At 53.6% G+C, this 26,936-nt stretch overlaps 10 protein-coding genes across 10 annotated transcripts; 5 read left to right on the top strand and 5 right to left on the bottom strand.

Annotated features, from left to right (window-relative positions):
• Window positions 1–870: 870 nt before the first annotated feature.
• On the top strand, window positions 871–3,676 carry A1O3_05715 (uncharacterized protein; the record flags this gene model as incomplete). The annotated part of the gene is made up of 4 exons (XM_007735835.1): window positions 871–1,179; window positions 1,251–1,894; window positions 1,955–3,168; window positions 3,378–3,676. The coding sequence occupies 4 exons, from the start codon at window positions 871–873 to the stop codon at window positions 3,674–3,676; spliced, it is 2,466 nt and encodes an 821-aa protein (XP_007734025.1).
• A 394-nt stretch (window positions 3,677–4,070) lies between these two features.
• Window positions 4,071–5,864, bottom strand: A1O3_05714 (uncharacterized protein; the record flags this gene model as incomplete). The annotated part of the gene is made up of 3 exons (XM_007735834.1): window positions 4,071–5,222; window positions 5,275–5,353; window positions 5,410–5,864. The coding sequence occupies 3 exons, from the start codon at window positions 5,862–5,864 to the stop codon at window positions 4,071–4,073; spliced, it is 1,686 nt and encodes a 561-aa protein (XP_007734024.1).
• Window positions 5,865–7,874: 2,010 nt separating this feature from the next.
• Window positions 7,875–9,357, top strand: A1O3_05713 (uncharacterized protein; the record flags this gene model as incomplete). The annotated part of the gene is made up of 4 exons (XM_007735833.1): window positions 7,875–8,477; window positions 8,532–8,698; window positions 8,753–8,966; window positions 9,016–9,357. The coding sequence occupies 4 exons, from the start codon at window positions 7,875–7,877 to the stop codon at window positions 9,355–9,357; spliced, it is 1,326 nt and encodes a 441-aa protein (XP_007734023.1).
• Window positions 9,358–9,969: 612 nt separating this feature from the next.
• Window positions 9,970–12,396, top strand: A1O3_05712 (aconitate hydratase, mitochondrial; the record flags this gene model as incomplete). The annotated part of the gene is made up of 1 exon (XM_007735832.1): window positions 9,970–12,396. The coding sequence occupies one exon, from the start codon at window positions 9,970–9,972 to the stop codon at window positions 12,394–12,396; it is 2,427 nt and encodes an 808-aa protein (XP_007734022.1).
• Window positions 12,397–12,832: 436 nt separating this feature from the next.
• On the top strand, window positions 12,833–13,705 carry A1O3_05711 (uncharacterized protein; the record flags this gene model as incomplete). The annotated part of the gene is made up of 1 exon (XM_007735831.1): window positions 12,833–13,705. The coding sequence occupies one exon, from the start codon at window positions 12,833–12,835 to the stop codon at window positions 13,703–13,705; it is 873 nt and encodes a 290-aa protein (XP_007734021.1).
• An 864-nt stretch (window positions 13,706–14,569) lies between these two features.
• Window positions 14,570–15,749, bottom strand: A1O3_05710 (uncharacterized protein; the record flags this gene model as incomplete). Its single annotated transcript, XM_007735830.1, has 2 exons — window positions 14,570–14,724; window positions 14,828–15,749. The coding sequence occupies 2 exons, from the start codon at window positions 15,747–15,749 to the stop codon at window positions 14,570–14,572; spliced, it is 1,077 nt and encodes a 358-aa protein (XP_007734020.1).
• A 1,002-nt stretch (window positions 15,750–16,751) lies between these two features.
• A1O3_05709 (uncharacterized protein) lies at window positions 16,752–17,951 on the bottom strand (the record flags this gene model as incomplete). The annotated part of the gene is made up of 3 exons (XM_007735829.1): window positions 16,752–17,142; window positions 17,207–17,564; window positions 17,708–17,951. 3 exons carry the CDS (start codon window positions 17,949–17,951, stop codon window positions 16,752–16,754), a joined length of 993 nt encoding a protein of 330 aa, XP_007734019.1.
• Window positions 17,952–19,861: 1,910 nt separating this feature from the next.
• A1O3_05708 (uncharacterized protein) lies at window positions 19,862–22,865 on the bottom strand (the record flags this gene model as incomplete). The annotated part of the gene is made up of 5 exons (XM_007735828.1): window positions 19,862–21,256; window positions 21,307–22,179; window positions 22,231–22,450; window positions 22,501–22,598; window positions 22,695–22,865. 5 exons carry the CDS (start codon window positions 22,863–22,865, stop codon window positions 19,862–19,864), a joined length of 2,757 nt encoding a protein of 918 aa, XP_007734018.1.
• A 444-nt stretch (window positions 22,866–23,309) lies between these two features.
• Window positions 23,310–23,876, top strand: A1O3_05707 (uncharacterized protein; the record flags this gene model as incomplete). The annotated part of the gene is made up of 1 exon (XM_007735827.1): window positions 23,310–23,876. One exon carries the CDS (start codon window positions 23,310–23,312, stop codon window positions 23,874–23,876), a length of 567 nt encoding a protein of 188 aa, XP_007734017.1.
• Window positions 23,877–23,978: 102 nt separating this feature from the next.
• A1O3_05706 (uncharacterized protein) lies at window positions 23,979–26,572 on the bottom strand (the record flags this gene model as incomplete). The annotated part of the gene is made up of 3 exons (XM_007735826.1): window positions 23,979–24,593; window positions 24,792–26,420; window positions 26,477–26,572. 3 exons carry the CDS (start codon window positions 26,570–26,572, stop codon window positions 23,979–23,981), a joined length of 2,340 nt encoding a protein of 779 aa, XP_007734016.1.
• Between the last annotated feature and the right edge of the window lie 364 nt (window positions 26,573–26,936).

Raw genomic sequence — 26,936 nt, 5'->3', positions numbered from 1 at the left:
GTACTGTCCCGGCTACTTTGATTGGACATGCTTTTACTCCTACTCTGCAAGGCCCATATCAGTCAGATTATACCTTGTCTCTCTATATATATACATATCCATATGGATGGTGAAATATTCTCAAATGATCACTGTCTCCAAGCATCTATTTTTCTGCCACGGCTGGACCAGCGATGCAGGAGTCACACCAAGTCCTCTAGAGAAGGCTAAGGCGCCAATCTGAGACGGCGCACGGAGAAAGTCGGCACTGGACTTTGCAACCCACATATTCTCCAGGCTTAGGAGGCCTCTCGACCCTCGAGACCGAAGCCTAAGGGCCCTAAAGCCTTAGGAGCCTGTCGATGCCCCGCGGCATCAGAGCAAGCTAATCAATCCCCGCCCAAATCATCTGTCATGGCTCGCTTACCCCAACAAGTGTACTGCACAGTCCACAGTACGACTCAGAACTAAGACGACAATTGTTGAGAGTTGAGAGTCGAGATTTGAGACTGTCAAGGCTGCCCACCGTCCGATAGTCCAGCCCGAACCTTCCATTCCGACAGTTTACGTTCACTCTGACAGTGTACGATGCGCTACTCTGGAATTGTATAGATGGCCTCAGCAGAATGGACAAACCCTGGATCCAACACGAGCCGGACATTTTACGCGTTAAGCGCAGGTCGCGCGTGCAGTCAGCCTGCCAGAGATGTAGACGGCAGAAGTTGAAGGTGTGTAGCAGCCAGCTTTGAAACCCGCTCTAGGCTGAGAAGCATCGACCGTAGTGCGACCAAGAACGCCCGTGTTCTTTATGTCTGCGGTCTGAAGTTCCCTGCATATCCGAGTTCCGCCAAAGGTCTGTCTTTTCCCGGCCTCGCCATGGAACGGTCTGAGATGGGTCTTTGCTCACAAGCCGCTGCGCTGCGCAACAGGAAAAGAAGACTAGCACGTCGCAGTTCCACAGAGAACAGCGATTCAGTCACGCACCAGGATGACGACGCTCATCGATTGTCTGAGGTCGTCAAAGGCGACTCTCCGCAATCACGGTTCAGCAATACGGATGGCCACGATGCCAGACTCATGATAGGAGACCCGCCAACGCCGCTGCCGAGACACAAGGCCGCCATAAGCCTCGATCAGGTTTCCGCCACAGATCCCGACTCATACAAGGAAAGAATCTCCTCTGCTGGCCTAACTCAAGAGGTAAGTTGGACCTCACCTGGAGCGGTGGCAGCTGGGCAGTGTTTCCAACTCTGATTCTTTATGTATACCAGATCATCGACAATTTCGGTCCCGAAACTGTGCTGGAGAGCTCTACCTCGGCATTGCCAGGAGGCATCGGCCGTTCACTGACATCTTCTGGGGCCACACAAGATGAGATCACGGTCGAGGAACTCTTCAAGTTCGAACTGCCGTCCAAGAGAGTCACAGACTACCTGCTGAACGCCTACATGGGGGCGATCCACTGGTTTATGACGGTATTTCACGAACCGACGCTGCGCACAACCTACGAAGCTCTCATGGCGAGCCGAAGTTGTCCTCGGTCCCGCTCCAACCACGCCATCTTCATTCTCCTCATCCTCTCTCTCGGAGCGCACTATGCGCCGGAGGAGGAAGTGCGGCAGAAGTTTCCCTCCTTCAACCTGCGTACCTTTCAGAGAATATCACTCAAGAGAGTCGAAGATAGTCTTCACACGCTTTACGATGCGGCCGAACTGGAGTCGGTGCAGGTTTGCGCCCTTCTCGGCTCGTTCTACATGTACCATGGCCGGCCCAACCTCGGATTTGCCATTCTCGGGGCTGGCTTGGGCTGCGCGCAGGTCTTGTCGCTCCATAAAGAATCATCGTGGAGATGGCTGTCGGAGATAGCAAAAGAAGAACGGCGACGCACCTTCTGGGCCTTGTTTGTCTTTGACAGGTGAGAAGACAGATGGCCCGGGGCTGTACCAAAGAGCCATGCTGACCAAACACTGTCTAGATTCGCGTCCACGATCTTCGGCCGCCCGTGTGGTATACCCGTCAACGACATCCAGGTCAAAATCCCGGAGAACATGGGCGATAGCACGGTCCAGCATCCCAGATTCCGCTCGACTGCGAAAATGCCCGATGGTAAGGTGGAAGCGGTAACGACATTCTCGTACGTAAAGTACAAGGTCAAGTTATATCACATCTCGTCACCCATCATTTCGGATCTATACTTCCACCGGAGCGCCAATGTGTCGGAACTGGCCAGCAAGATCTCGCGGATCAACGAAGAGCTGGTGAACTGGTTCAACAGCCTGCCACCGGAGCTGAAACTGGAGGATCTGTTCCGAAACTCCAATGAGCCCGTGACATCGAACACACGGCCGTTTATGCTCCAAGCGCTGGCGTTGCAGATAGCCTACGACAACGTCCAGATCCTCCTGCACCGGCCCCTGCTTTCGCAGGACCTACGCAAGTTCAAGACGACGGCCAACAGCCCACTGGAGCCGACCGGCGTCAAAGCTTGGCCGGAACCGGGTGTCCCCGTGAACGACGGCCAGCCGTATTCCCGTGACGTGCACCAGATTTTGATCTCGAGCCGGGACCATTGCTGGGACTCTGCTATCCGCTCGTCGAGACTGGGCCGGTACCAGCAATGTCTGATCTCGGCGCGCGACAGCCACGCGTGTGCTTTTCTCGGCATCAACCTTTTCACGGCCGGCATGGTCCTGTGCGTGGTGGCGCTGTCACGACCGCTGTCGTCACAGGCCCAGATGGCCAAACAGGCCGTGGCGCGCATCATGACCCTCTCGCGCTTCCTGTCCGGCAAAGCCTTGCTGTCGGCGCAGACCACCAAGATTCTGAAAGCCCTGGTCCGCTTGATCGGAGAGAAGGAGATCAATGCCATGCTCGCGGGGTCTTCGGCCGTGGAGAACATCGGATACAGCAGTGTGTCCAAGTATCAGTCTGATGGCGGTCTGGTCAAGCGTCACCCTCCTATGGACGACATTGGGGTGTCGACGGAACCGGCCCAGGCCCCGACCGCCCAGGCTCCTCCCTCCCACACACACACCACCCAGACGCCGACGTCAATGACGACCGAGTCCGGGATGGAAGATGCCGCTTTCTTCTCTTACCAGGATCCCGCCACGGCCGCGGATGACGGCTTCGACTTTGCCGGCTTCGAGACCATGGACTTCAACAACGGGATCGTCACGCTGCAACAAGGTAAGCAAGCCACCCAGCCCCGACCATCACCTGCTCTCACACTTGGCTTGGTCATATGTGACCTCTCTCGCTTCCCTTCCCTTCCTTTCCCTTCCCTGCCTTGCGTTTCCTTCTGAACCCCTTTGTTCCGCCTTGGCTTTCACTCCCCGATCCAATAGACTGACTTTACCCTCTCCGTCAAAAAACAGCCATGTTCCCCGCCTCTACAGTCGCCACTCCCGACGCCACACAGCCTGTGACGACAACAACAACAACCACAACCACAACGGACGCAGGAACCACAGCCGCCTCCGCCTCCCTACGAGATCACACCTGGAGTCGCAGCCGCGGCGAGTACAACCCCGAGCATGCGTACGTCAACCAGGTCGGTGGTGGTGGTGGCAGTGGTGGTGGCAGTGGTGGTGCGAACGGCGTCGACGACGGCGGCTTCGGAATCCTCGGCAGCACCGACTTTAGCATGATGAACTCGGTCGGCCAGACCTGGCTGTGGGACAATGTATCGTGGTGAATGCACGTCCTTCCTGTCCCGTCCCGTCCCGTCCCTGTGAGATCAAGTTGTGTATGGTGATGGTGACCCCGGAGACCTAAACGCTTGTATCCGACAGGAGCAGACAGGGCTGAACAAAACGGAGACTCGAGAAATCGTTACTACCCATAACTGCTACATGATGTCTACATACATAAATGATACTCGGACCTAAGCCTGCTTACTAGGTAGGTAGCTGATCCCGTAGGTGTCCGTATTGCTAAGCGGCAATTGGCAACGTCAAAATGTAAGATGCAAGATGCAAGATGCAAGATCCTGGCCTTCAGTTTCTGACAATCATCGGACTGGACCCTGGTTTTGTCTCAACCAAGTGCTATTGGAGCCGAGCACGAGTGACTCGAGGTGGGTGTACCTATTATACACCTCCAGTTCCTACGCTCAGCCCGTCGATCTTGATGTCATCGTCACCCTTCTCGCCTTTCCCCTGCGTCTCAGCCTTGCTCTGGTCGTGGTCATGGTCGTCTTTGCCCTTCTCGCCTTCCTCCTTCGTCTCAGCCTTGCTCTGATCGTGGTCATCTTCCTCCTCGGTCTGGGACTGTTCTTGATCATCTTCAGTCTCGGTGCCGCTGTCTGTATCATCTTCTGTTTCCGAGCCGGTGTCTGCACCATCCCCTGACTCTGACTCAGCATCGCTCTCTCCTGTAGCCGTATCGTCTCCAGGCTGCTTCTCATGCTTATGCTCTTCTGCAGCAGCCGTGACCACTTCTATTTCGGGATTGTCCACCGTAGTGGGGGCTACGTTTGTAACTGGTTCAACTGCCTCAGGACTCGTGCCAGGGACAACGGTGGTGGTGTCTGGTTCAACAGGTGAGTCGTTCGTCGTATGCCACCGTTGTAGTTGTGACTTCTGGAGTACGATGCCAGGGAAAACCGGGGTGAAGGAAGGTTTCTTGGATCTGTCGATGGCGCAAACGCGTGGAAACAACACCATCAGCACCTCATCGGAGTCGAATGCGCTTGAATCGACTGTCACGAGTGCCGTGTCTTCACCGTTTCCCACAAACTCTACGGCATTCCACGTCCATCTTGCGCGGGTGGCAGTGGTGTTGACCTCGTAGTGACTCTGGCACCTTTGTAAGGGCTCCCAGGCTGTTGCTGCTTTTCCGATCACCTGTGCGAGGTCTGATTTGAGCTGGTCAAGTATCTCAGGAGGGAGCAGGCTTCGGACGGGCCGGGTCGTCTCTTCAACAGCTCGCTCCACTCGTGTCGTTTTGACTGCTTCTCTACGACCATCATCGTCGGAGATGGAGAGGAGCATTCTTCTCAAGCAAGTTTTCTTATCCGTGTCACTCATCTTAGCCAGCATGTCCCGTAAGTCATCGTCATCCTCGAGGAGGTAGGTAGGACTAAAAATGTACTCTTCCAAGGACTTGGCTAGGAGAGCCATAACGAACATGCTGCGTGTTCGTTTCGCCGTAGAGCTGTTCGAGGCTTCGAATGTTACTGCGCTGATGTTCGGTATTCTTTCTTCAAAGTCTGGCCAGTACACATTCCACTCGGCAAGGATCTATCGCGACTGGTTAATGACAGCAGCGTATGCTATGGGACACGTCATATACCTCGTCGCTCATGTCTCGCTCCATGGCATGCTTCACAACTTGAAAGCAAGATTCCCATATGCCTTGGATCTTTTGATATCTGTTCCAGAAGTCAGCTGTGTCCGTATCTCATGGAGAAGACTGGAGGCTACTGACGCATCACTTGCTTCATCTTCGCCGAGGTCGACCATGAACTTGTCCAGCCTTGTTCCCAGATCATGACCAGCGCGGTTGACATCTGCAACTTCTTTGCTTCCAGCACTTTCGGTTGGTACAGTCGAGTCACCAGGCATGTCGTCCCTGACCGCAACGTTTTGTCTCTCCTTCAGTGCCTTCAGTCCCTCACGAACACGGCCCAGTTCAGCCTTGAGCCTGACAATTTCCGCATCTCGCTCTGCGATTTCGGCGCGATGGATGTTTAGGAATATCTGGGCCGACTTGCGAAACTTGTCGAAAGAGTCAGTCGTGTCTAATTCATGAGATGAATCTTTCCCATCGTCATCTTTGACATCGTCAAAGGGAGCTTGCATCCCGTCAGTCGCTGTGGTTTGTTGAATTTCGTCCTCCAGGACTTCGGCTCCCTTTTGGACTGGGTCTGACGTCTCTGCCATGAGCTGGGCGGCTGCTTCCTCTGGGCGGGTAACGTTGCGTGAGGCTATGAGGCGGTTGAAGGAGTAGGACGCCTCCTGGGAGACTGAGTTCAGCGGGCTTGTGACACGGAGAGCGGCTACGTAGTTGCGGTCTCTGTCAAAAAATCACCACTTCCACTTGCTCAACGCCATCATAGCAGCGGCACAATGTCTCAATTGACACTCGGGCATATACTTGAGGGCGCGGAAGCGTATGGGGATGTGTCTTCTTTTTCTTTCTCTCAAGTGCCAAGAGCAGGGCGGTTTATTCGCGTTTGATGACCCGTTGTCACCATTCCCGGGGTGAGCCAGAGAGCGGCGTGCTTCTGAATGCAAACGTGCCATCGGGAGTGGTTCTCAGTATGGCGCGCTCTAGACGATACATCGACCAGGTAAAGCACAACGTGGAATGATACCTCTCGTCCTTCGGGCCGTTAGAGGCATCGATCATGCAGGGAATATGCCAGTTGTTCCCCACATGTTCGTGCCATGGGACAGAAATTGTAGAAGGTATGGTGGTGATCTAGGACAATTGGTACCTCGACTGTGGCATTCAGCCTGCTGACAGGTCGATGGCAATCGATGCACAGTCTCAACGCAGTTCGCTCCGTGTTCATCTTTCATTGGTTGTAGGCATGGGAGGGGGTTGGAGGCCGCCTCACTGTGAAAGAACCACAAACGGCTCAGCAACTTATCTGGCTTGCATTTCGGGCATCAACCACCAACGGGCACCAGTTCATGGCGTTTGTATATCTCCTAGACTCATCCGGATGGACCCGTCGTCATGTTGTGCCGCTGAAGGTGGTCGCCTCGGTCTGGCGTGTTTGCGGGAGGAGCCAGGGGACGAACGCCGGAGCGGGTGATATAGCATGCGATGTATCGTAGTCGGGGTGTAGTCGGAGTTGGTGTCACATTGGTTGATCTCACAGCGTCGCCACATAGACGTAAAATGCTTCTCTCAAATGGAATTCATAGGACAGGTTAGACAGTCTCTTAATGAGCATTGGCATCGCTATCGAGATTGTTCAGGAACTGGACTGGACGTTCGGTGGGTTGGCGTTGTCCGCCTAAGGATACGGTTGTGGAGAGAGCTCTCGACCGGATGCTGATTTTCACATGACAGGGTGCAACTGTAGGAGAAAGCGTATGTAACAGCTCGGATGAAAAGGCTTATCAGGGGGTTAAGGCTGGTCACTGCCGGCCTGAGAGTGGTACAAAGGACGCGCCTTAGGGAGCCCAATTTCGATCTAGGTGCCCGGCTAAGGTTCCTGAGCCCCTAAGCCCAAGAGCCCCCACGGAGTGGAAGGGATGGCGGGGGGTTTGATTAGTGGTCTGGCCCTGAGGCCTCCTCAGGTCCTCAGCGCAGCCAGACTGTCGCATCTGCCAAGGCGAGGGGCAGCGTCGAAGCTGCCATTGCATGCAAGTTGAGCGGCGGGTGCGCGGCACCTACAGCCAGACAGTAATAGTAAAGAGTGAGGTACTCCGCCTGTGCGTGGATATAGGTAGACATGTCTGAGTGACTGAACAACCTGAAGATAGCAGTTCTGCACAGTTCATCAGATAGAAGGTACATAGGTAGTCGGTCGTAAGAGTCAGTCGTACGAGATGTCATCGGTCACCGAGTGGTGGTGGGCAGCCTGGGGCATGGAGCATGGACACTATTGATCATACCGCCCGCCTGCACCTGTGCTCCTCTCTCTATAACCATCGCACTCCCCCGCTTGGTATTGTCCACGCCACTACTTGTCTGCGGCGACCTGAATCCAACAACTTGGACCACCACTCACGACACCGACACCGGCCCTCCCCCCCCCAACCACGAAGCAACTACTCCTAGCCGGTTGGCACCCTTCTACGCCTCCCCCCTGATAGCGATCCTGTAACGAGAACTGCTAGACACCTCAAAACCATTCGAACTCTGAAGGAGCTCGAACAGCCTCCATCCTGCCCCTCCTTGATTCTCTCACAGACCTTTCATGGTCAAACCCTGCCATGTCTGACTCTCCTATCACGAATGCGCCTGTAGGGCCCCAAGAGAAACCAATCTTGGACCAACTGCTCTTGATTAGGGACAAGCTGCTCCTTCTGAAGCAAGACAAAAGCACATACATCAAATCTTCGGATGTCCTTCCGCTGTATGAGCAGGTCATCGAGCAGGTCTCGGTTCTGAACGGCATCCGCGGGCCTGAGCATCTGGTCCAGAGTCGCGTCGATACCGTTCTGGACGACTGCCTCCAGCTCATCTCCCTGTTCTTTATGGCTGTTGGGCGCAACAATGAAGCGCCCGCCCTGTACGCCATGACCGGAAACATTACCCGCCTCTGTAACCACCTCAAAGAGGCCGCCTTCTACAGCAAAAAAGACCTAATCAGCCTCGAGAACACACTTGCAAAAATGGAATCGACCCTGGCTGTTGGAAAAGACAAATACTCGTATCACTTGTTGACGAGAATACAACATCGCCTGGAGGTCTGCAAGGCAATGCTGAAAGAATTGCGAGACTTCCTTGCGACACTGTCCCCAGAAATGACTCCCATATGGGAGAAGTTGGTTTCGCTTCTGCGGGCAATTGCGGCGTTGAACACCAGAAGCAAGGTTTGCACATCTTGAACAACAGTGGTGGCCAACTGCTGACAAGTGCCACTATAGTATAGTCAAAAAGATCTGGGCGAACTGCGCAATCAGTTGCTGCAAATCCAGTCCACCATGAAAGACGGTAAATTGCCGGATGAGTCGGGCAACCATTCCTCCGGACAGGACCTTGTGGTGCCTCTACTTAATAGGTGCCTCAGGTTCACTGAAATTGTCGAGGAAAAGTATGTGTTACCTTCCACGTGATACCGCTTCAATTTGACTAACATGTTTAACAGGCAAGGCAAAATTGATGAACGATTCCGGGATGTCTACGATCAACTCATCGAGATCCGGAATCAACTCGACCGCTTGACAATGACACAAGCTTGGTCGCTCCGCGAGACCGATCTGTTTATGTGGCAGCGAAAGTTAGACCGCATCGACGACTCGAGGCGAGATGGTAACTTCTTCGACGCGGAGGGACATCCCGCAGATTTGCATGCTCAAAGAGTGAGAACAACCCCGTATCACCGGAGTGCCCGTTCTAACCAACGCTTAGACCTTGCTCTATCTTATCCGACGAGGTTACGCCTTTATCTATCAGCTTCTAATTGCATCGGAGCCGGTTTCGGAGGCTCTTCTTCCCATCTATAATCAGCTTCTGACCTTGCGGAGATGTTTGGTTGAAGTCAAGAAGGCGGGTGGCGTGTCAAATCCCCGTGAATTGTATCCGTACAGCATGAAACTCAACTCGATCGACAACATGCGGGTAGAGGGAAAGTTCCAAATCGGAAAGGACATCCCCGAAGGGCAAGGTAGCGTCAACGACCTGCTTGCAGAATGTTATGACCTAGCCTACGATCTGAGGACGGCTGCTGAAGAGGAAAACGAGGACGCATGAGCTGATGGCGGTCATGTCCAAATGGCATTTTCGGGAGCATTTTCGGGATCGGGAGCGGGCGCATTGGCGACTCGGCTTTGGTCTCTGGTATGTAAAGTCTTATATTTTTATTAGGACAAGAGTCCATGCGGACAGGCGACTGGGTGGCTTTTGTGCTGGAAGCCCTCGCGGTAACGTGGTCATGGTCCGACGAGAGTGCGGAGGCGGAAAAGCTGGAGGTTTACAACGGGCTGGCGCTTGTCGTTTGTCGTTTCGCAGACGTTTGGCCTGTTGCACGTACCCGTTGCTCAACACCTCGATTTGAAGCTGCAAAGGGCAACAAGAGCATCTTACATCACCAGAGTAAGGAGGCGCAGAGGTAGCACGGCGTGTGAAGTACGCAGTAATCTGATCTGATCTGACTGGCCGCCTTGCGCAACCTCGGCCTTAGCCCCGTTTTACCCCGACCAAGCTGGCCAAGCAGAGGAAAAAAATAAATTGGTCCAGAGTCGCCAGTCCTAAGTCACTGACGCTCTTCCGACCAACGCAGGCAGGACTTCTCTCTTGTCGACCTCCTTTCATAGCCTATAGCCGGCAGGGAGTCAGGGTGCCAGGGTTTCCGGGTCTCAAAAGATGTCGGTCCTGCTACAACGGGCGCCGCCCGCACGAGTAAGATGTCCACTCGACCTTGGGTCCTACGTTCCCGCTCCAAGAGTGTCTCGTCGAAGATATGCTGCTCTCGCTCAAACCCAGGCCGCCCCGAAGAGGAAGGCGGCCATTCCACCCTACCAGAAGATCCTGAAGAAGTTCGAGGACGTCAGAACAATCCTGGGAGCTCGAAAGCTCACCCTCGCCGAAAAGATCCTCTATGCCCACCTTGACAATCCCGAAGAGTCACTATTAGCCAACACCGACAACGGCAGGAGCATTCGTGGCAATGCCAATCTCAAGCTCAAGCCTGACCGGGTGGCCATGCAAGATGCCTCTGCCCAAATGGCCATTCTCCAGTTCATGACCTGCAACCTTCCCTCCACCGCGGTTCCGGCGAGTATCCATTGCGACCACATGATCGTCGGGGAAAAGGGCGCAGACACCGACCTGCCCAACTCGATCGCTGGGAATAAGGAAGTCTTTGACTTTCTCGAGTCGGCCGCAAAGAGATACGGAATTGAGTTTTGGCCGCCTGGCGCCGGCATCATACATCAGACAGTGTTGGAGAACTATGCCGCCCCAGGTCTGATGATGTTGGGTACGGACAGTCACACCCCAAATGCTGGGGGCTTAGGAGCTATCGCCATTGGCGTCGGTGGAGCTGATGCCGTCGATGCGCTTGTTGACGCCCCGTGGGAACTGAAAGCTCCCAAGATTCTGGGTGTTCGCCTGGAGGGCAAGCTCACTGGCTGGGCTTCGCCGAAGGACGTGATCTTGCATCTGGCGGGCCGTCTCACAGTTCGAGGTGGAACTGGTTATCTCATTGAGTATCACGGACCGGGAGTTGACACCCTCAGCTGCACTGGAATGGCCACGATTTGCAACATGGGTGCGGAAGTGGGAGCCACCACCTCCATCTTCCCATTTTCCGACAACCACATTCCCTACTTGAAAGCTACGGGGCGAGACGCCATCCTTGACGCTGTCAAGGGGGTTGCCTACGGCTCCGAGAAGTACAACTTCCTGCGGGCCGACAATGGCGTAGAATATGACCAAGAAATCACCATCAACTTGTCCAGCCTCGAGCCTCACATCAACGGACCCTTCACGCCTGACCTTTCGACACCATTGTCGAAATTCAAGGATGCGGTCCAGACCAATAAGTGGCCAGACACTTTCTCGGCTGGACTGATCGGTAGCTGTACAAACAGTTCGTATGAGGACATGACTCGGGCGGAGGATTTGGTCAAGCAAGCACAAGCTGCTGGATTGAAGCCGAAAGCGGACTTCTTCATCACCCCTGGCAGTGAGCAGGTCCGCGCCACACTGGAGGACAGCAAGACGCTGGAGACATTCACCAACGCCGGTGGTATCGTGCTCGCCAATGCCTGTGGACCTTGTATCGGGCAGTGGAAGCGAACCGACGAGGTAAAGAAGGGCGAAGACAACGCCATTATCTGCTCTTACAATCGCAACTTCCCTGGCCGAAATGATGGAAATCGTCGGACCATGAGTTTCCTGGCCTCGCCTGAGATTGTCACCGCCGTTTCATACGCTGGATCCACTTCCTTCAATCCGATTACCGACGAGATTCCACTTCCTTCTGGCGGAAAGTTCAAGTTCCAAGCTCCTAAAGGCGCACAGCTTCCAGGCTCTGGCTTTGCGGTCGGCAACCCGGCATTTCTCCCTTCATCTGCTGATCCGGATCCTACTGTCGAAGTCGTCGTCGATCCGGCTTCTGACCGTTTGGCGCTTCTAGATCCATTCGAGCCCTTCCCCGCAAGCGAGCTTGAAGGACTAAAAGTTCTGTACAAGGTCAAGGGCCAATGCACCACTGATACCATTTCTGCCGCTGGTCCGTGGCTCAAGTACAAGGGGCATCTCCCAAATATCGCCGAAAATACGTTGATCGGTGCCATCAACGCCGCAACTGGAGAAACCAACGTTGCCTACGATGATGACGGCTCCAAACTGTCCATTCCAGATCTTGCGAAGAAATGGAAGGAGAAGGGGCAGCATTGGCTGGTGGTGGCTGAAGACAATTACGGCGAAGGGTCGGCAAGAGAGCACGCCGCGCTGCAACCAAGATATCTTGGAGGGCAGATCATTTTGGCGAAGAGCTTTGCGCGAATTCATGAAACGAACCTTAAAAAGCAGGGAGTGGTGCCATTGACCTTTGCAAACAAGGAAGACTATGACCGGATCGATGCATGCGATACAGTGGACACCGAAGGTCTGTGGGATGTCCTGCAGAACGGCGGCCGAGGCGAGGTTACGCTCCGAGTCACCAAGGCGAATGGGGAGAGCTTCAGCATCCCTGTCAAGCATACTCTGAGCAAAGACCAGTGTGGGTTCATTCTTGCTGGAAGTGCCCTGAACCTGTTGGCGAAGCGCGGCCAGTCCGAGTGAGCGCGCCGCCATGTTGTTCTTGTTCCTCTCCTGTGTAGGACAAGAAACGTCTGGCACAGCCTGGACGGACCCTTGTTGAACCGTTGAACCCCCTGGCCATACCTGTCTTGGCACATGCAGGTATTGTGGTTGGCTCGTTGAGAACCACCGCAGGAAATTGACCGCTTTCTGCGTTGTCCAATCTAGTCACCGCCACCCTGCCACGCCACCCCAATCAATCATCTCACCCTGGCGGAAGTATGCTGTAGACGACAGGGAATCTGTTCAATCGAAAGCAACGGACGCCGTTTCTTTTAAAATGGACGGAGGAAAGGACTGCTCTGGAGAACCAGCCCGACGATCCGAGTCCACACCTATTTTGCAGCTGTGACATATAAACGTCTGCTCGCTGGGCGGTCGAGGTGGAATGTGTGTTATGGGCAACTAGTCAGACATCATGCATTCGACAGTCCCCTTCAGGGCAGTCATCCTTTTGCTTCTCACCGCCCGGCTCACCTTCGCATGGGGCACGCTTGGACACGAAACCGTTGCGTGGATTGCTCAATCTTATGTTTCCGAGACCACCGAGTCGACAGTCAAAAGCATTCTAGGCTCAACACGCTCGGACTACATGGCCAATGTGTCGACGTGGGCGGATTCGTATCGGTACACGAGTAGTGGTCGCTGGTCAGCCCCTCTTCATTACATCGACGCCAATGACAGTCCACCGTCTTCATGCTCGGTGGATTACAGTCGAGACTGTGGCGAGGCTGGATGCAGTGTCAGTGCCATTGTCAACTACACCTCGATTCTGCTAGACAACACTTCGGGCCAGGCACTCAAGAACGATGCCATGAAATTCATCATTCACTTCATCGGAGACATCCATCAGCCTCTCCACGATGAAGCACTCGATGTTGGCGGGAACACGATCAATGTCACTTATGACGGGGAAGCCACCAACTTGCATCACATCTGGGACACGGAGATTGTGGAACAGCTTGCAAACGGTGCCGGTGCGCAAGAGTTCGCCAAGAACCTCTCCTCAGCCATCAGGGCCGGTGACTATGGCTGGGACGTTGACAGCTGGTTAAACGGTGTGTCGTTGAACGATACTTTGTCCACAGGGACGGGTTGGGCAAGTGAGGCAAATGCGTACGTGTGTAGTGACGTTCTGCATGCAGGAGTGGACGCTGTCGAAGAAGGAGGCGATCTCAGCGGTACTTATTACCAGGCTCACTATGATGTGGCGAGAGTTCAGATTGCCCGAGCAGGGTATCGGTTAGGGGCCTGGTTGAACTTGATCATCACCGGGAGGACGGACGGTTAGAACTGATTTGAGATAGATGGCGTGGATGTGCATGTGGACGTGAATGTGAATATGGCTGTGAAGACCTTGAATTGCATCAACCTGCCCACCGCTACCTCCACTGGGTTTCGTTTTCTCGATCTCGCCTTGTCCCTCCCTATGCGCACCGTATTGCCAATTGATTGCTGCTGGAACTTGTCACTCGTCTTGTATAGATTGCTGGCTTGAACTTGTCACTCTTCTTGAGTAAGCTTTTTGCCTGGGGTCGAACAACGCGTTTAGTTTCGACTGCCGCTGGCCGCTCACGATCCGGCTCCATTGAATCTATGTTCTTCGACCAGCCTTGATCATGATTATTTTCCGAGCTTGGAAACGGATTGTTTCTACCGGGATGCGATTCCATGGCCGGAACTGAATACCACGCCCCTCATACAGATAGATAGATACCAGCATATGCATATGCACGGCATTCGAGTGCCTGGCGCTTCTCTCCGTAGCCGACCTGGTCATCATCGGTTCCGTATCGACCACGTCGCTAGTGCGCAAAAGAGCAGAGCGGCATTTGCAGAGCGCTGAAGGTGTTCATCACGCCTCTGGTCACGTCCGGATCGATCCTAGTCCACACCAGGCCGGTCACACGGTGTAGGGGCAGGGTCATGCCAGCCACGTCGGAACGGGGTGCGTGATCCCATGCCTTGTTCCACCGGGGTCGGGTCAGCAAACTCCGTTGACAGATTGTCTTACAGCAGCAGCAGTAGTAGTGGCAGCAGCGGGTGGTCTTTGCTGTTCGAACACCCAAAGTAGGATTATGATACCTATAGGGATGGATCGGATCAGACAGTACCGGCCGTATCGATGCCTATGGTTCGATGGCAATGGCACGAATCATCTCCAGATCTTGCCGCCGTGCACGACGACCACGGTGTGGACTTTGTCAGGGGCTTGTTGCAACGTCCCCGTGACCCAGCCTTCAACCCCTTCCTTCAGGAGGCGCTGGTAATTTTGGATGGTGGATTGAGTAAACCAAGCGATGTGCGGCGCTACAAAGACGAACAAGGACGACGCATGTTAGCACAAATCGAAATCTGGATGGGACGGCAGAATACACTGTAAAGTAGGGTAGGTAGGCAAGGGGGAACTTACAGATGGTCAAATGTGGCACCTCCGGCTCCCCCTTGGCCAGATCAGGTGTTAACGGGCCCGAGCCTGGCCAGGCCGGCTCGATCTCGAGGACGTCGGTGGCGGCACCGGCGATCCAGCCTTCTCGCAGGGCCTTTGCCAGGGCCGCTTCGTTCACGATACCCCCGCGAGCCATGTTGATGAGCAAGGCATCGGCCCGCATGGCGCGCAACTCCTTCTCGGCGATCAGATCGACCGTGTCGTTCTCCTTGGGCAGACAGACGCAGATGGTGCTGGCTCTTTTCAGGATTTCGTCAAACGACACCCTTCCCTCTCGGGCCGAGTTGCCAGCGTTCTTGCGCTCGCTGATCAAGACCTCGCCGAAGCCGACGGCCCGCGCGAGGGCTTCGATGCGAGTGCCCAGCGAGCCGTAGCCCATGATGCCCAGCGTCTCCTGCCTACAGCCCATGGGTGGACCAGACGGCCAATACACTTTGTTCAGCGTGCCCTTGTCGCGCCACTCGTGGGACGTCGTCACCGAGGTGTGTACCTTGACGATCTGCTTGCGCGCCGCGAAGTATAGGCCCAGGAAATGTTCGGTCACGGCGTCGACGTTGCCCGCGATACAGTTCGTCACCGTCACCCCGCGCCGCGCACAGTCGAGCTTGTCCACCCAACTGATGCCCACCGCCATGACAGCTAGAACTCCCAGATGAGGCGCCTGGTCCATGTCGCCAGGCGTGACAGGGACCACGCACGCAATCACGATGGTTGCGTCCTTGATCCGCTCTGCCACTTGGTCCGGTCGAGTGCGTGGGTGAAGGTCGATCGTGTGCGGGAAGTCGAAGGATGGCATGTCGCAGTGGATGGCTTCGAGCACCACAATGTGGTGTTTGGTCTTGCCCGGCGGTAGCATTGGTGGCTTCGTGAAGGAGTCGTTGGCCATTTTGTCCAAGGGAAATGTGCAAAAAGCGGTGTTTGGATTGTCTGACGCCCCAAGGCGCTCACCTCTCCCAGTAGATTCTGCTTGAGATGTCTGAAGGTGTATTGGTTCTTCTTTAGAAGCACCTACAAAAATCCGTCGTGCTCTTTGTCTAGCTGGTGAATACCCTCTTGAAAGCGTTGCTCTAACAGCCCTTGCCGGTGAGAGCATGAAAACAGGTCAGTCCGTGGCGCCGTGTGTTTGCGGTTCGTGTCTGCGCTCTAGCAGCAAAGTACACTGTACACTGTCCTGTGCAATCGTGGCTGTAGGATTCGGCTTTTCTTATGGTCCGGTCCTTTCTGTCCCTCCCGTGAGTCAGACGCTCTCGTCGCTGTCGACGCTAGCGGATCACCTGCGTCTGGTACCTCGGCAAGTAGATCGATAGCCTGTCCGAGGAACTGTTGGTCAAGGAGAAGTCATAGAAAGGAGGGCGATCTGAGGAGGAGGAATGTTGATGGCCTAGAAGTCAGCAAGACAAGCTGAAGTGTACGGAGTCGAGGTGGGGAATCCGCATACGCCCTTAGGATGACATTTACAACGACGATACGACGCAACTGCGGACTAGATTGAGATTACCCATCCCTCTGATTTCAGGCCTCAGGTAAGCTGGGTCGTATATCATATGCTGTGGAAACCGGTGGATAGCGGTAGAGGCCTGGACAGACAGGTCCAGATCGGCCCCGAGACTTGCTTGTAGTATGCTTGTAGTATGCCTCAACCTGGCTATGTGAATGTACATGTCAATATAGATGCTGATGCGTGTAGATGTATGCTTGCTCAGCTGACCGCGGCAGGAATTATGACTGGCCGTGAAACTCCATGTGGTCAATCCAATCGACTGAGACTCGCTGCAGTCAGGGTCAGACACTCCCCTCGCTGATGCTCTTTTCGTAAATCATGCTTTCGTGACCAAAAGAATACAGGAAATCCTCGTTCCGCACGTCCACACACAATCTCTGGGTCTCATCAGAACAGGCTCAACTTCCGCAACAAGCTGGGGAAATTCCCTTCACCATCCTCTTGTTTCCGGATGTTGGCCGCAACCTGGCTCTCCAGGGTCTCGGTTTCAATGTGTCCCAATATTGTCTCGTCGTAGTATTTGTACAAGGTTCCTCCTTCTGTCCAGATCCGCCTTAGCGTCACCACCGTCGCCAGGGCAGAGTAGACCTGATATTCTTCCTTTTCGATCTCTCGTAGTCGCTCCACCGAGGTATACGACTTCTCCCACTTGGTTCCGGTCTGCGCTTCGTACTCGGCGAGGATTTCATGAGGCGTCGCAGTGAATGAGTGAACTATTAACGTGGCATTCCTTGACGCGTTGGTGTTGACGAGAGCTGCAACGACAAACTTGCCGACACTAAGATCACAGATTAGCATCAATGTCGCCGCAGACCTGGTTCACCGAGAGGGAAGCCTCATACTCTGCCATGGCAGTAAAACTGACCGGCCCATTGCCGTCGCCCAGTAACACTGCCTTCTTCGCCTTGACGTCGAACTCGCCCAACTCTGGCCGGGCTTTCATAGTCCCGAAATATAGGTCACTGTAAGGACCCGTGACCAGGTATGTATGCTCTATCCGCTTCATCGTCTTCATGTGCGCGCGGACCTTCAATTTCAGCTGATGAGGTGGCTCTTGGGCCGACTCGGGCCAATATTCAATGTCGGTGCCATATTCCGAGGTGAAGAACCGCCGCACACCGGCTTGTTCGGCCCACGTAATGAGATTGATCTGCTTCTCAATTCCAGCGCGGCCGACGCAAGACACGACGGTGTCTATACCTGTTGCGATGGACCACGAGTCAGCAATCGTAACTTTGGATTCAACCGTAGAGGGGGAGCCATCTCCCGCGTCACTTGCTTCTTCTGTACCAACAGCAGTAGCTCCACGTGCAGTGTGTAACACAGCATATTGAAAGACATACCCTCATATGCCCGCTTGACGGCCCTTTCGCTCTCCAAGCGAGCAGTGAATATTTCCACTCCCCATGCTTCCAGCGCAGCAATATCTTGGACTTTTTCTACCAAAGTCTTCTCCGTGGTCAATACACATATCCGTTCGAAGTTCTCTCTTGCATCGACGATGGCGCGTGTGATGTATGTTCCGATTACACCGGTGGAGCCGATGATGAGGATGTTTCGTGTCTGCTGCGCTGCGTAGGGTGGCATGGCCACGGAAGGATGACAAGCGCAGTCGACTTGAAACCACTGGGCAACCACGCACTCGACAGTGCTAGCGACTTCCGGGACAGGCGGCCGTCTCTGGACCTGTGAGCCACGCCGGGCGAGGTGTCCTGACTGGGTCGGGGGGTGCCTAGAGTGCTGACAGTGGATCTGGATCGCAAGGTGGCATTCGGCGCAGGTGTAGGGAGAACATCAAAGATGCAGGATCATATACGGCGAGAGGATTGTGTATTGGGGGGCTTTATTCTTTGCTTGAAGAGGTCGAGGCGGGCTTTAGTCGAGCACGGTACAGGTTTGTTTCTGGATTGAAAACGAGCGTGATGGGGTCGGATCAGGCGCCGGCGAGGCAGAGATGTGTACGTGCAAGAGGCGATCAATGGCGTCGACGAAGCAAAGCTGGAAAGCCAATTAGCCCCGGACAACAAAACTGACACCCAAGACTTTTGAATGGAGTCTGGAATCTGGAGTCTGGAGACGGACGGACCATGGGATCATCGGATCATGGGCTCATCGAGGGGCTAAAGCCGAAATGCAGGGCTTGCAAGGGCCAAAGTACAGAGTAAACAAATGCTATCTCTGATTACTCCGTACATAGATTCTATATAACTATCCACATCCATCAGCTTCCCAGTCGTCTTTGTTCTGTGTCCGGGTCTTGTCTTGTCCGCTGTACCTGTTGCATGCTTGTTTCCCTCGTACTCGGGACTGAGTGATATCTTGCATTACTGCGGGCTCAAGATATTTGTGACCGCGAACCGCCGAGTCTCAATTTCAGTTCGACTATCACCACCCCCTGGCCATGCACCAGAAATCTGCCTCCACCGAGCCATACATGGGTGATCCTGGAGCCTAAGGAGCCCTCGATATGCATCAGATAAGAATATGGCTCCCTTTGCCCACACGTTCGCTCGAATGGGCTCTCAGGTTGAAACTGATCTTCGGCTAGGACACAGCAGGCTGACAATCCAGCCATATCACCTGGTAGTATGAGGTCCGCTCGCGACGAACTCTATCCCAAGATAAGCTTGCGCAGAAATACCCGACCGTCCACTGTTTCCTCTGCGGGCGGACGAGTCAGACATTCTCAATCCCTGTCCCTCTCTGTCCTTACGCAGTCCTATGCGTGGCCCCCAAGCCGTGCCAGGATAAGAGCCAGGATGAAAAGCGGGAGCGACGGATAGTACGAGAAGGCAAAGGATCTGGGGGGGATATCATGCCATCCTCCACAGAGGCGAACCTGGACGCTGCTCATCTTTGGCTCCATGCACTCACACCCTACGTCGAGACACACTGACCTGATTAAGCGCCCTCCCTACCAATATCACCGAGACAATGATACCAAGGCACACGCGCCCTATACCCAAACTATGCCACTGTTCTCTCAGTATAGTTTCCAGCCCAACGCTCTCCTCCTGCTCCAAGTGCTGGAGGATCCGCTGTGAGATGTAAATTTAGTCTTGCCCATCGAGGTTGGCATTGTGCGTGGCGGCCGGCGGCTTTAATGACGACCAAAGATACCTATGCTATTTTGTCCCTATTTCCATTTCGATTTCGATCGCGGCACCATTCCAACAGGCGATCACATATTACGCTACTGTACCGAGTAAGACAAGATAAGGCAAGTTAGTATACAGGAATTGAAGTTGCATCTCATTGTTGGACCGCTATCCCTGATCAATGTAGGCCAGTCCGTCCAAGGCGTTGACCCGACCGCGGTCAAGTCGTTCCTCCAGTCTCATTCTGCGCCGAGCCTACTCCCAACCATGTAATGTCAATCGTCAACTACCCAGAGAATCTATTGACAGGCCCAGACAAGGACAAAGGTCGGCATCATTGATCGTCGTGAGATACCAATACCCTGTTCGCCAATATCACTTATCTCCTCATTGCATCAATCATCCGCTCTTGCTCTCGTTTGCCCCAGCAAAAGATATCTCATGAGCAGAAGTACCGGTATTGGCAGGACCCGACGTCGCTGGACCTTGGATAGATCTCTCCCCTTCCATTCCTGCGACAGGTTGAGGGGATGGTTGAGATTGCTTACTAGGCGTCGGCACCGGTTCAGTGCTGCTCATGTTTCTCAGCTGCTCAGGACTTGGTCTCAGATCCTCCACAGGAGGAAGGATTGGTGTGCCGCTAACTGTTCTCCTCTCCGCTGGACCAGACCCAGTAGAAGTTGTATACTGGGAAATGTTTGTCAGGGGTGGGGACATGTTATTTGGTTTCTGTGGTATCACTGATGGACGACTAAGTGGGACGGGAGTTTGCTGCTTCTTCGGCGAAAGACCTGAGAATGGTTGTGTTTTGGGAGTCTGTGCTGGTTGAGCTTGACTCGGGGGACGAGGTGTACCCTGCGGTTGGGATAGTACACCATTGGGAGCTTGTTGTGGATATCCATTAATGGAGGGCACGGTGCCATTCACGGCGTGTTGATCCCGAGCTGGTGACCTCTGACCGATGCCCGCAACAGGGCCAACATCCATATTGCCTTGTGTAGGAGACATGGTTGGGCGGTTAATCACTGGAGATGGGAGACGGCCGCTGCCAGTTGTGGGCTGTCCATTCGCGACGGTTTGTGATGGTTGACGAGGAGTGTTTTGTTCGGCTGACAGTGGTCTCTGACCAGGGAGATAGTGTTGGTATTGATACGGAGTCCCGTTTGAGTAGGGGGAATGACCGGATGCAGCTTGCAGAGGCGGACTCCTCGCTGGACCATTGCTCAAGGGAATCGGATAAGGCTGCTGTGAAGTCTGATTTCCACGAAGAGGATCAGCAAGGTGTCCTTGATGGAAATCAATTGGCCGTGGGTGAGAGTTTGGTAGAGACGTCCCATTGCTAGCTGCATTGGGTTGTGCATGTTGAGGAGCGCCATGAGCGGGTCGCGAATATGCGTATTTCTGGGTGCCGTCGTTATGGACATGTGGTGCACGCGACGGAGAAGGTGCTGACTGACTAGGCGGCGATGACTGGGACTGATAGCCATTTGCCATAGACCCCCGACTTGGTGGATGCACGACATTGTGGCTGGGGATCTCAACACCGGCGAGTTGCAACCTGGCAGGTGCTTGAGCAGTTGTTTGTGGAGGACTTGGTTGAAATGGCGACGACGATGTTCCAACCTTGAATTTGAGAGAGATCTTCGGTTTCTTTGCATCCTCTTCCTTGCGCTTGCAATCATCGCAGACGAAATGAAAGTCGTCTTTCTCGGCCGCGGATTTGGAGATTCCCAAGCATTTGCTGTGTTGCCAGACACCGCATCTCTCACAAGCGACGCTATGAGATCCATCATCCTATATATGGTCAGTCGTGGCAACAGGAGGTAAAAAGAAGGCGCACTTACAAAGTTCTTGCCGTGCATGCCGCAGCCAGAACAATCAAAGGTCCAGTCTTCTTCGGCATCGAGGTCCTCAAGTTCCTTCTTGTTCCTTTCGATCCGCTCTTTGAGATGTCTCCCAGAACCCCGAATCTGACCTTCCTCGATACGTTGCTGTTCGAGGGCATCTCTTGCAAGCTCCTCTTCTTTCAGAATCCGTCTGTATTCTCGGTCCTTGATTCGTTGTTCTCGTGTCATCATTCGATATTGTCTTTCTCTCTCCATCTTCTCTTGTCTCTCTTGTTCGCGCTGCGCAGCAGCCAAATCGGCCAGTCTCTTACGTTCGGCCTCGACTTCTTCGGCCTCTCGTCGTTCTCTGTCATGTTTGTCCGCAAGACGGCTTGATCGCTTGGCGCCGACCATCTTCTCCATCAGCATAAGTTCTCGTTCTCGTCTCTCGATCTTTCGGCGTTGTTTCTCTTCAGCAGCTTCAATGACCGGGATGACCTCCTCCGTGAGCCGTTCTCGTAGAGCCTTTTCATTTGGGTCTTTTGTCTTCTTGAGACTCTCGCACAATTCATGGTAGTCAGAAAGAGTAATGGCGACGCATTCCCACTTATAACCACCGAGTGTGTCGATCTCCCAGCTTTCCAGCTTCTTGTCAACGACTTCAGTTTCATTGGTGCTTCCCTGCTGCTCATCTTCAACTTCGGGTGTCTCAGACTCGAGTTTTCTGCGCTTGCTTTCTCTTCGTCTGGCCGCAATGGCCTTCTTTGAATTTGCCTTGAGTTTGGCTTTTGGGGCAGGCGGCAGTGGAGGATCAGTGCGCCGGTAGAATCGGTTATCATCGAGAAGGTAGTATTGTCGATCATGTCTATCGTAGCCAAACTCCTCAATGCGCTGTTCGGATCACGTTAGTTCAAGAGCTTCTGCTGCACAACAAAAACATACCCATTCGGTTTGATCTGTCTCCCGCGGATGTTCAGGCATCTTCTCCCGCATGCGGTCCGGGTTCCAAAACGTCCATACCGTCAATTGGTGGAGGACTCGTATTTTGGTGAAGATGTCGAAGTTGCGAAAGCGCTTAGGATCTTCTTCGTCTCCGTAGGGGTTGAGTTGTGGTGCTTTAGCGAGGTATTGTCGTCGAGTGTACTCGTCCCAGATGTCATAGCTATATTCAAGTCAATTGGGGAATCCGCACAGCAGGGTCGGGTGACTGACTTGAGTCCTCGATGGGATGAGATCCATTTCAGAAGCGTGAGGCCGATTTCTTCAAGTTTTTCAGAGTAGCCTGGCTTTAGGCATTCGTTCTCAAAATCCTTCAAGACGCAAGTTAGCCATTCCGCGCTTTAAATTCACTCCGCCGAGGCTACATCCTGAGAAGCACGCGCGGTCTGAAAGCGAGCATGGCGTACCTCGATGTCAAAGTCCTCATCAATCTTGACAGCTTTCCCAAAGGTGAAGATATACTGCATCACGGAGGCAAATTCCCACATGTTCCGTATTCTTGAGAGTAGTGAAGGCTCTTGCTTTTTCTCCTCCGTCTCTGAAGCCTCCATCTCGCCGCGGGTGCGTTTTCGAGGCATGATGGAAGGGGCCGCGGGGGGAGGCGACGGTGTGTTTGCCGCGCCGATGAGGGTGCACCAGAGACCTGAGGCCTTGAGGCTCACGGAATGACGCGCCGCAAGACTCTGACGCTCATGTATCCATACAACTGCGCGTATGATAATGGGTAGGGACGTGGAATCAAGTATGCAGTTCTTTTCAATGTACTACTAATTAGTACGCGGAGCGTTCCATTTGGGCGAAACGAGAGGCGCGACGAGCCCGGCCAAGACCGCGTCGGTGAATAGTTCTTCCGGACCGATAACTCCCTTAGTACTCTGTCTGCACGACATCCATCACCATGAGGGCTTAAACACCGTTCGACGTCCACCAATCTAGCATTGGTGACTCTCTCCGATCTTCACATTCTCCAAAATATGTTGCGGTAACCGTCCCACGGCGCTCGGAGGCGTGTTTCGACGGCTATGAATCCAGCCGGACAGAAACAGGAGAACACCTCCGACTTTGTATTTCCCAAGAGCTATAATTTCCCACCTTTCTTCAGTCCTCAACCAACCACGTTGACCCGGGAAGCTCAGCTTAGGAAATGGTCAATCTTCATACAGAGATATTGCAAACACCATCGCATCTTCCAACTCACACTTATTGAAACTCTGGACACGCCGCTGTTTTACAACGCCACACTGAAGAAGCGCCTGAGCCTCAAAGATGCCAAAGCAGTCATTGACTACATGGTGAGCAAGGAGGGTGATGAACGGGCCGAATGGCTCGGATCCGAGAGGGCGTCGGCATGGATTTGGTGGCGCAAGCCGGAGGAATGGGCGAACCTGATTGCCGCCTGGGTCGATGAGACTGGCCAGAAAGGCACCGTTCTTACGCTCTATGAACTGGTCCAAGGGGAGACCGTAGAGAAGCAGGAATTCTATGGAATGGACATGGAAGTGCTTCGGAAAAGCCTCCAAACCCTAGTGAAGAAAGGGAAGGCTCAAGTCTTTGGTGCAGAAGACCAACAGGGTGTCAAGTTCTTTTAAAGATCTACCTTCCAAAGATTGGCTATGGGTGTTTCGACTGCGTTCATCAGGCCCGGCACTCATACAACACATCACGACCAATACTCGCGCCCCAGTGGCAGGCTACACCTCGTATCGCTGTGTCGGTAGGATTTGCTGGGACATGGCAGTCTCGAGGAGCCAGTCCGTTAGAACAATCCGCGCGGATTTTTGACTTCCTTCAGCCATTTCCTTGAATCGGCATATCAGAGGCTTGTTCTCGTTACGCTCATCGGTCAATAGATAGACGTCATCGTTCGCGTCAGTGTCCAGGCCGGCTTCGCTCTCTGTTCGACCTGACGACACCTTCTGCCCTTTTCGATTTCTCCACAGCATACACCGGCCCCCATTGGCTTCGACAATGGATTTGAACGTCTCAAATCCACCACGTACGTTTTCCATGCAGTATATGCTCCGGCCGTGAAGAAGCTGGTTGTGGTTGTTCTGCGCCCGCTCCCGAGAGCTTTTGAGGGTCAGCCCCAGTCGTTTCTCATTCTCTGTGTCTTGCAGCTTGAAAGCCTCCGGATCTGGCACCTTGTTTTCCTTGAGACAAGCATCGATGAAGTCGGTAGATATGACCAGCGGAGCATAAGCTAGCGCCGTCACAAACTTTTGTGTACGAACGATGTATGGAGCTGCTAGATGAGTTGCTCTGGTAGGATCTGTGGTGCATATTATTCCAAGAGTTCGAAGTTGTTTCTGACAAAGTTAGCACACAGGCCTGATATCATGGAATTTGAGAGTACTTGCCCTATCATTCTCTTCAATTCTGGGGTGACCGATCCACTTCTTGTAGTGTGATATAACAAGGCGAATGGTCGGTGGCGGATTGCCTCGCTTGCTCTTCTTCTTCACTTCAGTGTCACTTTGGATGTCACTATCTGATACCTGCCCTACAGAACGCTTCCGACCGACTTCACTTTGCTCGTCATGCCCCTTCCGTCGGCCACCATAGACAACACCTCCGACTCGCTTGCGTTCTTTCTCGTACAGGAGTATATCTGGTGTCATATCATGTAGACGCGCCGACGCAACTTCTTTTGATTTTCGACTGTGACCCGTTGAGGGAGTGACGTTTTCCTTCCCTGTCGGTATTACTTTTGCTGGTGCTGGAGTTAGTAGCTGTGCGGCTGGCGCATCTTTGCTTGTTGGCCTCCGATTGGGTTTCTTCGTCTGGTTGGCACCTCTTGCAGAGACGGTGTTGTGATTCACTTGTCGCATTGGATCTGGTTCCGCCGGGGCGTCCAGTGTGTCTGTGGTGTCGTCGGGGAGGAAGAATTGTTCGAGGACACTGCGATCCAACTGGATGTGGCCCACGACATCACCCAAGTTGGTACGCTTCGGGAAATGAGTGTATCTCCCGTCAGTGATGCTTTGCATTTTCCAACGGGTGTAACTCTCTTCTAGCCAGAGATGGTTGACAATATGGATTCCCCAGTCTTTTGCGGCCGCACATTTCTCGCTCATGACATGTGCAGTAACCAGATGGGTGTTGTCCTGTCTCAGAGTCTTCGTTGATACTGCGCCAGTTGCGTTGATCAAATTTTCTAGGTAAGTCCTCGCTTCGCCGCTGTAGTTTGACAGACTGATCTTCAGGGACGAAAAGCCAGGGAGTCCATTTCGCGCTACTGGGTAGTGCAATAAGCGCCGCAAAGGAGAAGTCCATTCATCTGTCTGAATGAGGAAGTAGAGCCAGGCCAAGTTACCCACGTCTTTTCCTGCTCTTGAAGCAATCTTGTAGTCTTTGCCTTCACGATATTTGCAGATATACATGTCGGCTTCCGTCACAGATTCCGTCAACTTGCCTCCGCTGACTTCGATCATCCCGTGCAGAATCCCACGCAAGTACTGTGAAATGCCAAGGTCCCCAGCAAGCATGACGGTCTTCTTCTTGAAAACCTTTTGTAGCTTACGAGGCTGGTCTGGTTTTGGCTTCTGTCGAGACGGATCAGGGTCAGAAGCACCCTCTACCTGTGTTTTCAACCTTCCACTGGGGGCTTTCTCCATAGAGGGTTTTAAGATGTCCGGATCTGGAAGCATATATGGCTGCTCGTCAATCTTTCTCCCCAGCTTCAAGCAGTCATCCACCCAATGAGGTAATACCATCTTTACTTTCAGCTTCTTTCTCTGAGCGAAGAGGCAAGATTCGGAGTCTGTAGAAAGGGAGATTATGTGAGTCACCTGACTCGTAAGTTTTGTCGAAAATAGACCCCCCATGGCGAGGATCCCTCCCGCAATGGCATCAGAATCGCCCTGCGGGAGGTCGGCGACGCAAGCCACAACATCGGACATGAAGAAACGTGGATCGGGGTTGTATTGACGAGGGTTGAGCAACTTGTCCTTCGCAAGTGAATGTGACACCCAGGTAGGCTTGATGACGGGAATAAGGGCGTCGCAGCAAGCATTGTAGTCGGGGAAGTCGTACGTAGTCGCGACAATGTGGGTGATGCCACGTAGGTCCAGGCTGCTTTCAGGGTAGTTGTCAATAACTACTTCGCCGCCGTGTAGTTTCAGTTCGCTGGCCAACTAGTTTCATCAACTTCATTCCGACAAGGCGAGACAAGGCGAGACATAGTACCTACCGACTCTGCGTCCTTGTCCGACAACGCGGCCGAGCGAACGACAGCGAAGCTGCAGGTGGCAAACAAGCCTTGCCGCTGTGGCTCAATGGCATCCATGTGAGCAGGCAATGATGTGCCAACGAAGCTACGGATGAGATTATTGCAGATATTGAATAGCGCAGTGGTGATATGAAAACATGGCAATCGCAGACGCAGACGCCGACGCAGTCGCTGAACTGGGAGAAAGTTGAACGCGCTTTGCCTGTGGTGGGTTGGCCGGCGCGTCACCGAAAGTGGCCAGGCGCGCGCCTCATCATGTGATCTGAACTTTGCCCATAGCTATCCTTCCGCAGTTGATGCTGCTCGACGAGACGTCCTCTGAGCCGAGTTTCCAGTCTGATGCTCGCATCAGATTCGTACACAATGTCTAGTGAAGACCATCATTGTCTGAACGATGAAATGGATAGATGTTGGCGTGCCA

This window comes from Capronia epimyces (genome assembly GCF_000585565.1).
Source record: "Capronia epimyces CBS 606.96 chromosome Unknown aczIQ-supercont1.4, whole genome shotgun sequence".
Classification (NCBI taxonomy): Eukaryota; Fungi; Ascomycota; class Eurotiomycetes; order Chaetothyriales; family Herpotrichiellaceae; genus Capronia; species Capronia epimyces.
This window is presented reverse-complemented; position numbering and strand designations above follow the sequence as displayed.